The 13,090-nt window shown below is 43.1% G+C and overlaps 1 protein-coding gene across 1 annotated transcript; it reads left to right on the plus strand.

Moving 5' to 3' along the window:
- Nucleotides 1-7,700: 7,700 nt before the first annotated feature.
- On the plus strand, nt 7,701-11,156 carry ccnj (cyclin J; the record flags this gene model as incomplete). Its single annotated transcript, XM_080849401.1, has 6 exons — nt 7,701-7,802; nt 8,428-8,518; nt 8,670-8,880; nt 9,087-9,386; nt 10,177-10,336; nt 10,829-11,156. The coding sequence occupies exons 2-6, from the start codon at nt 8,450-8,452 to the stop codon at nt 11,154-11,156; spliced, it is 1,068 nt and encodes a 355-aa protein (XP_080705527.1). The 5' UTR covers nt 7,701-7,802; nt 8,428-8,449.
- Nucleotides 11,157-13,090: the final 1,934 nt, after the last annotated feature.

Consider the following 13,090-nt stretch of genomic DNA (forward strand, 5'->3'; position numbering starts at 1 on the left):
ATTTAGTTATCTGCTGGAGGTGACAAAAAACATTCCAGGTTTCTTAATGCTTAAGCACTACAATCTCCTCAAGATCATCATCTCCAGAGCATTTTAAGTTAGTAGTTTCACTTAATTCATAATAGAAGTAGTTCCTTTTGTGTGTTTTTTGCATCATAAAATAAATGCTAATATTCATGATTCAAAAAGGTTTAGCAGATAGCTGATTGTCAATTACTCAAACATAATGCACCATAGACCTCTGGCCTAATAGTTATTACTATCTACTTGATTAAAGCTCAATTTTTTTGTAAATGTGGAAATAAAACTATTTTACAGAAGAGAAAGAATTTAAAAAAAATAAACAACACATACAAATATGCAATAGGAACAGTCTGTTAACATGGTGGTGTATTTCCAGCACCAGTGTTTTAGGGGATTTAAATTAGCACAACTTATTGACAGGGATTGTTTAAGGATGTGACTACAGTGTTTTGCCCTTTTCATGGCTTCCTGAGTGTAAAGACAAAGCAGAACTGCACAAAATGACATAAAAGTAGTCAATGGCTTACGACAATAAATTAAATCAAGCAAATAGAATGGGTGTACCACAAAACTTGAGCAACGTTTGTGTTGTGGTATAAATAAGGAGATTCATTAGCCTAAGCAAATTCAAGTCACATTTTGAGTTCTCTTCAGTTCTACACGGTTTTGAGAACTATGGCGAGGTAGGACAGACTACCTGACTAGGGCAACCAAATCTCCATCTCCCAAGTAACTGAAACTATATGGTTTTCCCACACTGAACCATTACGTGTAATCATCCTGAGGTTTCTGAATTAACATAACGGACCAACATCATATGGGGGAACAAGCTCAAGCTTATCTTCTTTCATTAGCTCTTAAACCAGCTGTTCCAATCACCGGTGGCTTCCATTAGATGCCTCTGGCCGTGGCAGATGAAATCCTCCTGTTTGGTGAACATGCGGCCACAAAACCAACACCGAAAAGACATATGCCTCCCTGTGCTTACCACCTGGTATGCATTCTGGCCCGACCTCCTCAGCTTCAGCTTCAGCAAGAACCTCTCCTTGACCGTCTTGCTGGGATCGACCCGACGAGGGGAGAGAGAGGCACCGATGGACGTGGACGAGGGCCTGTTGCACTCGGAGTCCGAGAGGGCCCTCAGCGTCCTCTGAGAGAGCACCACTTTCTGGACCTCCTCGCCATACTTGTGGACAACTCGCATGATGTTGGCCACCTCGGGGATGTCCGCGTCGGGATGGTTGAGCACGACGACGGGCTGGTCTCCTTGCGGCCTCTTTATGAGCTGGATGCAGCTGAAGGGGAAGAGGCGTAGGGTCTTCTCCACGTGACGAGGAGACGGCTCCCAGCAACCAGCCTCCGTGGGAGAACCTGCACCCTGCTCTGAGTCCACGTCCCTCCTTGATTTGCATACTAGTCCCTCTTCGGAGCGATCTGGGGATGATTCCCTGGGTCTCTTGTTATTAACCGGCTTTTCAGTCCTTAGGGGGGACAACTCCTGTGAGCCAGTTTTTTCCACTGCATCTGAAATGACATGGAGGGATATATTATTCGCAATATGAGTTATATAAATAAAGTCATAAAGAATAAAGGCATGTTTTGAAATGTTTTAGTTGAATATCTTAAACTGGGTATTTAGACAGTAAGGCCAGCTTGAGATAGGACACATGCATTTTTAGAGTGTAATACTACAGATTTCACGATCACAGATGACATGGGACACCTAATGCTTCCTTTGTACAGGTTCATCAGCAGTTTTGTTGTCCAAAAATAAATATGTTGTAGACTTACGACAGTGTAATTCTAATGGCACAACAAAATTGGCAAAGTTCCCAAACATCTACACATTAAAAGCTTTTAAAATGTGTAAATTTACAATCAGGTGAGGTAATTACTAAACCTTAAACATTAGTAACACACAAAATAAACAAAAATGCATAGGCTTCCAAAAAAAATGCTATAATTTCTATAAGCCCATATACGAGTGTCTATAGTCTCTTTATTGTGCATCTGAGGAAAAAACTCACATCTAGCACATTTTAGTGTTCTCTGATGCTAATATACCATCAGAACCACCCACAACACTAACCTTGAGTGCAAGTAAGAGGATGACCGATTCCCAGTGCAGTAATAGGCTGTGCTATGACATCAGGAGACGATACAGAACATGGTGTCTCACTGTTCTGAGGACAGGTGGTTTGCATAGAAAGGTCCGAGCCCTGCTGCGGTTTTACTGACTCAGCTGTTCCAGAGACCTCAGAACCATCTGCGTTATTTTCCGGGACGTGAGATTCCCCGGTGTCCATAATGCTTGTGCAGTCATCGGTATGGGAATGTTCTTTTCCGTCCCCCCGTGGCCAGGGGGGAGAGGCAGGAAGTGTGTCTGGCTTTGGAGGAGATCGTGAATTTGAAAACCCTCCATCGGATTCTGCGCTGGAATCTCCTTCTGGAGCTGGGGACAGACACTCATCAATCACGTCTACGGTAGCTTGGGTTTCATCCACTGGGGCCTGGTTGGTCTCGTGCATCAGACCACAGGTGCTTTCCGAGGCTGTGAGTGCCTTGACAGGCTTGAGGAGTGTCTCTTTGGACAGCTGTTGCTTCATCGCCTCCTGCACTGAGTTCTGCATATCGTCACCTGCTTCGTGACTGTCCTCATCCACATCTAGATTAGGACAAGGATTGTCATCACATCCCTGATTTGGTCCATCACAGAACCCCTGGTCTTCACATTGAACATGTGCAAGTTCCAAGGGACTACGGTTTGAATCCTCGGTTCCTAACAGCTGAGAATCGGTGCTGATTGCACTGTGTGCTGAATTCCCATTATATTTCTGGTGGTCTTTTACAGAGCAGGATGGATCAGTTTGGACGAATTGTTGAGGCTCAGTTATAGTGTTGCTCATAACGTGTTCAGTGGGGCATGGTGCTGGCTCAACTGCATCTGTGATTTCTTGCTTTGCTGCCGGTATGACTTTCAGCACCAAATGTTTTTTGCCATCCACCATCTTGAACCCCTGAACTTCAGTGGTGCAATTGGGAGGGATGGAAATATTATTCCTTTCCATGAGAACAGCCAGCTCGTTATTGCTGGGGTTAGTAGCTTCTGAAGGCAATGGCGTGCCATTTTTTGGTAACAGCAGTGAGACTGGCGTAGCGGGTCGGCTGTTGTTTTTTAGTTCTTCTTTTATCATTAACTTCTTGCCACTTTTTTCTGCCGACATAGTCCTCCTCTCAAGATACTGGTTGGTGGCCTCTAGAGTCTTTTCCGGCTTCATCAGAAGGCCATGTTCATCCAGCATCCCCTCCCCAGACAGAGAGAGAAACCCCCGAGCCATCCAGGAGTTTGACTCTACTGGGTGCTTTGTCAGATGAAGCTTAAGTCCCTCTGATTCATCAACTTCCACCTTTGGCTGAATTTCCTTATTCCTCCAGAAGTACTTTCTCTCTTTTCCTTTCCTGGTGACAGCTGCCATGTGCTTAAGGTAATCATTCTGGGGCGGCTTCTGATCAAACTCATACTTGAGGGGAAACACTGATGCCGAGGCGAGGGAGAGATAACTGCTTAAATCGCCGCTTTGGCTCGTGCACCCATCTTTGGTGTTCTCAGGCAGCGGCGGCTCATGCTTGACATCATGTGTGTGCCGCAAAAAAGTCCCCACATCTTTTGTGTAGAGCTTACACCTCACACAGGTAAACACCCCGTTGAGGCTGTGAGGGGCATTGAGGTCTTTAGTCACCTGCGGGGGTGTGTGCTTGATGTCTTCGTAAACCTGATGCCCCGGAGGCAGGGAGGGACCACTGGGTGGGATATCAAAGCCGTCACCAGGGGGAGCAGATAGAGAGCTCGCTTTGTTAACTGCTTTAGTTGTCTTCGGCTTCGGCTTCGGCTCACTGGACGTTGTGCTGATCTCACACTGAGGTGTGGGTGTGTGCTGGGCCGCGCCTGTTGCGCGCTGATTCTGGTGTTCTTTGGGGGACGGTGGGGTAGATATCTTGCAATCAGACTGGTCTCTCTTGTGCATGCTGTTGTTTTCAGGCGTATCAGCTTGTTCCAAAACTGAACGCTGAGCAGCGCTTTTCCTGGAGCGGAGTCTTTTGCACCAGTTTCCTTTGTCATTGTCAGCGTAGTGGCTCTCCAGTTTGAAGTTTTTTTCCATGGTAACTTTAAAAGTCTGAGAAGAGAGCATTTATAAACAAACAGGATGTTATAATGTGAAAAGTGATTTCATACAGGTCTAGTCAAATGCCTTTGAGCTAGGGGTCCGTTCCACATGAATTAAGATGTTATGATTAACAACAATTCAATCATTGTTACTGTGTTATTAATTGTATTTGTGGACAAGGGAAGTTTATCTCCATTTTCATTGATACAAGCCTATATTGCTGTAATAAAAGGAATGCTTACAGTCAACAATAGGAATATTGAGTCTCAAGTCTCTTATCAATGTAGACACTACAATGAAACACTAGTATAAGGTAGCCTACTCAAGAAATGTTATAAATGCTGTACGTTGCCTCCAGTTAAAATTAATTAATATGGAAGACAGTATTGTGATACTTTAACATAAAATTCAGTTAAGAAATGTATTCACAGTTTCTCGACAAATGGTTTCTCGCGACAAACATTTTTGCTATTTCACCGGGCAAAATACAGAATCGTTAGTTTATTTGAAAGTTTACTGTTGCCCACAGCTAGGTTATAGTTGCTACACGCATACTCGCATGTTGCATTTGTAATTCTGATATAGCCTACTAACTACATAGAACTCAACAGTTTTAGGAGTTTAGTCTACTTTTCATTCTCTGCTATGCGTGTATGTTCAAGCATGATTCGAGAGAAGCACTGATCTTTAACGTGTGTATTGACTGTCTGGACGTGCTTCAAACAATCCACTTTAAAGCTAAAACGCCTCACGTTAGCTACAAATGGACTTCCCTAATACATCTAGACTAGTCTGCTGAATCAAAATCACCCAGGCTCGACTACAGCCGAAAATTGTGGCAGTTAACATTAACAGTAGTTATTCCACAAACATGTTTAACAACCATCATGCAATGTAATGACTTAACGTTACCTCTTTCCTAAACTTGCAGTTCAGTAAACAGCGGCCATGACACCTCAATCCGGGGATGATTGAAGTCGGGAAACAAGTGCAGTAAATCCTCTATCTTTTCAAGTCCCAAACTGATGAGCGCGAATTACTAAGAGTTACACCAACAACCATTTAAACTAACTTAACATTGCATGCCACAATGTGCTGCTTTAGGAATAGCCCCGTTATGAATGTCAATGTGTATTGGTAGCTACAGCCAACAACTCGGAAGGGGATTTGTTATTCAGATGACACGTGCTTCCTCTTTCAAACTATCTGCTCAGTTTATAACAGTTGTAATATGCCAGCTCAGTGTGCATAGCTGGGGTGCTTCAACAGGCTCTCACGACAGAAACAATCCAGTACATGGGAAAGTATAGACAACGCAGTGAGACATAAATGTGTATTGGTTCGTTTAGCTAAATATGTTCAATGTTACAATAAGCCGATTAGCAAATACAACGCTTCGTCACATCAAAGAAGTGTGTCTGGGGTATGTTTGCTAATGCTTTAGGATTGGGAATGAATTATCATTGGGGTCATGCCATTGACTGTAGGTCTACGCCATACGTTGTGTTACATTTATCTTAATTCTACTTTTATCATGCACCACCCCATAGGCTACGGAACAACCGTTTGGAGTCGTTTTGGATAAAAAAAAAATGCTTTTAAAACTACAACAGCATAGGCTAATTATAAATGCCTCTAAATTTGAATGCACCTGCCCTTTTTGCATTATGGTGATTATTTGTTATTTGATGCACAAGTGTATTTAATATTGAAATATTGATATTGCTGATTACAAGAAGGAGCTTATTTAACTAGGTAATTTCTAGCTAGTAGATCACACTGAACAGCCACGTGTGAGGCATTGCCGAGTTCCATTGGAGTCCACTACACTGCAGGGCCAAACAAGGTTAATGTGGTAATGGTTCACTCCTGCTGAGAATGGAATGGAAATAAAACTATAATGAAACCAGAGCTCAGTTGCGCTTTTTCCTTACAGAAGCTTAAGTCATATGGTTACAGGCATAATGGCAGTAAGTAAGCCTTTTATGAATACCATAATGTAAGGATAGAATATCTACTTGCTTTTTTATGATCAATGATCAATGAGGTTCTTAGGGTAATTTACCATCTAGATCTTAGTTTCTAACATTTCTGTCATTATGGTGTCGTATAATATACCCTATCATCTGGATTAGAGTTTGTGAATGTCTGCTATTACACTCTGAGGCAGAATGCCCAGAATACCATAACACAGCCAGTGAACAGCTCAGTGAACTCCTTTGCTTAGCAAGGCAAGATTTTACATTATTGTTTAGCTGTGTTATTTCACCTATTTCACTTCTCCATTGGACTTGGTCTGACAACTCATGTATACTAGAAGTATGTGTACAGAGTGATAACAATGCATCATGTAGTTCAGAAGATTGCATGTACTTCATTATGTATGCATTGAATACGAATTAGATGTTTAACATATCATATAGTATTGCACACCATGGAAATCTTTATTGAATTCTTGTTGTAGTTGTTTGATGGCCTCAGTGATCTTAGGGTTGAAATTGAGGTACTCTGACAGAGAGGCTAAAGGCCAAGAAAGAATTCACTGCCCGGCAGTTGGGCTGTGAGGTTTATTACAACATAACTGGGTTCTGTTACACTGACGTAGATGTAGACAATCTCACACACATATTATTTTGTACATGCAGCAAAGAGTTCCCTCCATTATGTCTTTAGACCTGGTACTTTGAGTTCAGGTGAAATTAAATGCTTGGGGAAACCTTGGGACCCTGCATATTCAATGATCTTATTATTTTATATTAGACTATATTATCAGACAACAATTTTACATTTTATCTTCTTCAGTTTTTCCCCAAAATCACTTCGATGTTTTTATTTTCATACTTTAATCTCTCGATCTGATGAGCCTCACAGGAAGCCAGGTGAGCAAAGCCCAGTAGATTTAGACTGCACAGGAAGTCAACGTTTGATGAGTATGATCAATTACCCTGTTAACAGCTGAAAGGACTGACGATGTAAATAGTATTTAGTAATATTCCACTCGTATGCCTATTGAATAAACATAGGCGTGCCTGAGTCCGAGAGCCAGTTTTGCATACATTCATTGATCAAATCTCGGAGCACCCACTGATATCTGTCCCTATCCGCCTACGATTCATTTCATTGGATGAGGTGGATTTGTCTGGTTCCTAAATAGCTTAACTTGCTGTCCGTCAAATTCACGGGGGCGGTTCTAGATTTTAACTACATCGTGAAACTTTTCGATAGGGATAACGCAGTTCTACAAAGGCGGTTAGAGAAAAAAATCGGATGGTATTATCTATAGATTTGAATTTGTCTTGTGACAAGTTACCAGTCATGAAACAGTGACTACCGTGTGCTAAACGCATGGAGGCTGGATGTGCGGCCCTTCTTGTTTCTCGTACGTCTATGTAAGTTTGCGTCTGATTGGGCGTTTGCGGGGAAACTCGGATTGTAAGGGAGCATTCAATTGGCAGGATCGGCACTCCATGTGTTCTAATCTTGCTTATTGTAAACTTGAACAATGAAACCGTAAACTTCGTGGCTTATTGTCAACATTTTATACTCTTCAAGACTCTTGGTGTGAAACCCAAAACGTTCGTTCTCGAACGTAGTCGTTAGCCCATGTGTGGGGTAAGTGTTGGTGGTTGTCTTGCTTTAAGTTCATCTCTTGAAACTTTTTGTTTGACCTATGTGAATAGCGACAGACCGATGAAAAAAGTAAACTATCCTCCCTTCGACCGCTGTTAACTAAATATAGGCTTAGGCAACGTATGTCGTCCCAGCACTGGAGTAAGTTTGTAATTATAGCACTGTTTTAGCGAGAGTGATAAAGTAAACAACTTTACGTTGTAAAGTTACATTGTAGCCTAATACATTGTTTCTATCTCACAAGAGAAGGCATTTGCTTACTCGTTCATTCCATTCATAGCTCCCCCAGACTGGGTGGCATAGTTTTAGGTCAGATCAAGATAATTGTCTCTTCGCTTCGTTTAAACGGATGAGCCATCAATTGAAGTCATATTTGGACATTTGAAAGCCTGATTATTTTTAATCTAATACTAAAACTCTTGTACGCCTCTGATGCGTCCAACCAACGCGTTTTGATCATGACACTGGTTCAGCTGAGGACTCTCTTATGAAGTTACCCAGTAATGGAATTCCAACGTGGAAATATAGGTCAAATGGTAAATGCCATGGGTTTTCCGCGAGGAAAAATACATAAAGTTAACGTAGCCTTTCGGTGATTCATTTTCAGGCAGCCCGAAACGTTTAATTAAATGGAGCTTGAGGGCCAGTGGTGGAAAGGACAGCTTGCAGGAGATATACATCAGGCTCTACGCCTCAAGGTAAGCGTATTCGTCTAAAAAATGCCGTTCGTGCCTTTTAAGAACGACTTTATGGGCTAGCATGTTTAACCTCTTACGTTATGACGTGTCAAGAAGTTTGGCCTTCTCAGGGCATGCGGAATTAAAACATGCCTGTCTGTTTCTCTTTCAGGAGCTCAAGCTGCCACTCTACAAAGTCCAGTCTCCACAGCTCAACCTGAGGCGGTACTTTGCAGACCTCATAGCAGTAGTGAGCAATCGTTTCAAGCTATGCCCAAACGCCAGACACCTTGCAGTTTATCTGTTAGATCTCTTCATGGACCGCTACGACATCTCTGTCCAGCAGCTTCATATAGTCGCCCTCTCCTGTTTGCTCTTGGCTAGTAAGGATTTCTGTTGGCTGTTTATTTTTGTAACGTGTGCACACAACTTTGATTGTAGTTCTTGACGTTTTTATGGGTTTAAACATAAACCCATGCTGTGCAATTAAGTTGGTTTAGTATTTATTTAATATGGATACTCATGCCATATTGCATACAACATTTAAATTCTGATACTGAAAGGCTTCCATAATTTTCTTTTTCTTTAGGCAAATTTGAGGAGAGAGAAGACCGAGTGCCCAAGCTGCAGACACTGAACAGCCTCGGTTGCATGAGCTCCATGAGCCTGGTTCTGACCCGACCAGGGCTGCTCCACATGGAGCTGCTGCTCCTGGAGAGCTTCCAGTGGAACCTGTACCTTCCCACGGCGGCCCACTTCATTGAGTACTACTTGTCAATATCGGTCCACGAGGGGGACTTGCATGATGGCTGGCCCATGGTCTGCCTGGAGAAGACGGTCCTTTACATGAGCAAGTACGCAGACTACTTCCTGGAGGTTTCATTACAGGGTGAGTGATGTCATGTTGCCCGTCTGTCAGCTTTCATAAAGCTCCTCTTTACTCGAGTTATGTCTTTGATCACCACTAAACTATAGTCTGTTGTATCCCGTATTTACTATTTGCTACTGCTATTGTTCCTGTTTTCTTTGTTTTTCATTCTTATATTTCTGCCAGATGTGCTCCAATTTATTTATTTATTTTGGCCCACTACCCCCCCCCCCCCCCTTCGGAGGACAACTTTATTTCTTTTATTCAAGTGTAGTTACAATCGTGATTTAAGCCACTCCAAACCCACCCACCCTAAAACAGTGTGAAAACAAAGTGGCATAAAGCAACAAACAGACAAGCTCCAATATAGTTAAGATTAATGAAAATAAGCATAATAAAACAGGCTCCATAAAGAATGAGATCAAATGCTAATTATGTGAATTACTGGTATAATACTGTCCTGTCATTGAAGCATGCAATACTACTTGGTGCTTGATTTTAATAAGGCAGATTTGCATGGTATCTAGTTTGCTGCTTAGATTGCAATCAGGACCCTTAACGCCCTGATACCATTTCCACTCCTTCATTCGGTATTCCAACATTGCTTCATGCCTTTGTGGATTGAGAAAAATGCAGCCTACTTACCACAGGTATATCTGGTCAGAGTTTCAGGCAAGCTTTCATATGCGGTCAGGATTCAATGCCAACCTCAGGAGCGTTGTCAAGTTCTCGGGGCAGGTAGACTTTAGCGGCACTTCAGTCATTCCCGACAATCTCAAACTATCCCCCCACCCCTCTTCCTTCTCCTCAGACCATGTCTTTCTGAGCTTTGCGCCATCTTTGGTGGCGGCTGGTTGTGTGGCGGCCTCTCGCATCATTCTGCGCCTGTCCCCTACTTGGCCCAGCCGTCTCCAGCACCTCACTCTCTACCCCTGGGAACACCTGCTGCCCTGTGTGGAGAGGTTACTTCTGTGAGTACACAAAGGCCTCTGCGCTCCCAGTGCAGCATCACTTGTGATGTCCTCAACTGCTTTTGTAGTTATCATATACTATATTGCCATTCATATATACTTGCAGTGGTGGGTTGGTAGAGATGAGGCTGTGGGGTAACCAGGCCTTTGTTGATAATGTGGAGAAGTGGCATAAAAGTGGCATTCACTATGCATAAATTATGATCAGTGGTCGTGTTGTAGGGCAATATCTGCCGAGCACAAAGCAAGTCCCTTGTTAACTTCCGTTGCCAGTTCTTACACAACTAGTAATAGTTCACTAGTTTAGTCATTTAGCAGACGCTTTTATCCAAATGAAAGAAACTGGAACACTAGAGACCTCAACTAGAAATGTAATTCAGAGAGGCTGCTATCCTATCAAGAAAATGCTACACTTGTCCATGCAGACAGTGTTTTTTTTTTTTCTTTCTTGAATGCCAAAAAGTAACTCTGCCCCTGTTCTGCGGTTCTCAGTGCTCACGACGGTGACCTGAAAGAAGCCAACAAGCAGAAGTGCCAGCACCCAATGTCTCAGATGGTGTTCCAGTCCCAACCCCAGAGCGCTGCTCCACACCAGTACCTCCAGAGACCCACGCTGCAGTACACCCAGCAGAACCTGGCTCAGACCCACGGCCCGTCCCCCTACCTGACCCATACCACCACGCTGCAGCCCAGCGCCAACCTGGGACAGGGGCAGGCCCAAACCATATCGGCCTCGCTGGATCCAAAGGGGAACCTGCCCAACCGGGGCTATCAGTTGAACGCACTGTACACCTGTGCCACCCCCCAGTTTGACAGGTGATGGAGACTTTGGTTCTTTAGAGGAATGGACAGGTGTTGAAAAGATGGAGCCATGGGTACCAAGCTAGTAACCCCCCCCCCCCCCCCCCCCCTTTAACTGAACCATTTCAGCTGCTAAGTGATGTTTTTTTCTTTTTTCTTCTCTCCCACAAAAAAACGCATCATCTGGTCAAGAAGTGTTGGGAATTCAGTGTTAAGTTCTTAGTCGTACAGAATCAGGCCATTCAAACGTGCAATAGTAACTTTTTTTTGTTTTTTTGTGGGTTTTTGTTTGCCTTGCTGTCCCAGGAAATAATGCTAATTATGTTGAAGTGTATTTTTCAATGCAGACTTCATGAAAAATGTAGGTGTATAGTCATTTTTACAAGTAGGTGTAGTTGTTTACTGTGAGCTGCTACCTCAGAAGCATTGAATGTAGACTATTGTCCTGCGAACCGTACAAGTGCACTTTGATCCGTTATTTGTTTTTAATAAAAACACTGCAGGGTGACTATGAACATCTCGAACAGACATGTGCCCTGTGTCACTTTCATGTACACTCATGGCAAACAGTCATCTAGGGTTCTTTTTACTCTCAGAAAGTGTCAGCATTTTTTAATGGCTGAATTGAGATGACATGCATCTACTTCCGACACTTTCAGACATCAACCGAAGAGAGCATGTTACAGAGAGACTTTATAAGCACTCACAATATGGGTGCAAAAAGATTTATTTAACTTCCAACAACAAGTGAACCGTCAGTACAGATACGGACCACCTGAAGAATTGCATCCAACAGTGACTAAGATGGTCTGTATAAATACTGACATAGAAAAAGAAGAATAATTTCTATGCTCATGACCTTCCCACAAGGGCATCCCTCGTCTTCTCCCAGGCTGTACTTCTCCGATAGACAAAAAAACGCATGGAGTAAGCCGAGTGTGGCCTCAAACCTGACCAAACGAAGTGAGCTCCGCCCTTCTCGCTAGAGAAGTGTTCTAATGAATGCAGGCAGACTTTGGTGCCTCACCATTCACTATAACTTGGGGGCTGGTAGTATGTTCCCTTCTGACGTATCGTCAGTGATGCTAGGAAGACCCAGACAGACAAGATGTCATTATGGTAGGGATGGATGTAGACACAGAGCGCAAACTCTGTATCAGGGATCTCTGTGCTGTGGATCTGGGCGTTCCGGACTCGTTCGATCACAGCATCCATGTCGGTGAAAGCCATATGAATGGGCATGCCAGTCACCTAAAAACAAAGGAACCTTTGTTAATGTAGAGGTTTGGTTTTGGGCGAAGTGTAGTCCATCACATAACAATGCTGTTCACAATTGGTTACGGTCACACTCTAAATACGGCCAACAGAAATGTTACTTTGGCACTAAACAGTGTCACAACACTCTCTGATGTGAAAAGTGATTTTCATTTTACACGTGATTCTACAGTTCCTGGTGAAAAGAAATATACACATTATTTAAAGGATCTGTCAATCAACTTCAAAAAATTCACTGCTCTCAACCACAAGCTATTTAAAGCAGCAATCATTAAGCGAGTATTGGTGGGAGGTCAGGGCCTCACCTTGAAGTCCCTCATGTTGATTGACTGTGATTGTCTGTGTAGCTCCTCCTCCACGGAGGAGAGGTCTTGCAGCATCTCGAACTTGGGCAGGATTTCACTGAGGATAGTATGGTAGCGCCTGTTCCATCGCGTCAGGTGAGGACACCGCCATTCCATCACACTGTGCTTAAGCTGCTTCTCCATCCTTCAAGCAAAAACACACAACTCAAAAAGACGCACATGACTGCAAACACTCATATATAGAGAGAGATGCATTGGGTTTCATAGTTGTTACTCAAGAAGGTTATGTGAAACTGTTATTTTAAAGACACTTATGTGGCTTAACCGACCTTCTTTGTAAGACTTCAACCAGCTCTGACTGAGGAATGCGATA

This window comes from Sprattus sprattus (genome assembly GCF_963457725.1).
Source record: "Sprattus sprattus genome assembly, chromosome: 12".
NCBI lineage: Eukaryota > Metazoa > Chordata > Actinopteri > Clupeiformes > Clupeidae > Sprattus > Sprattus sprattus.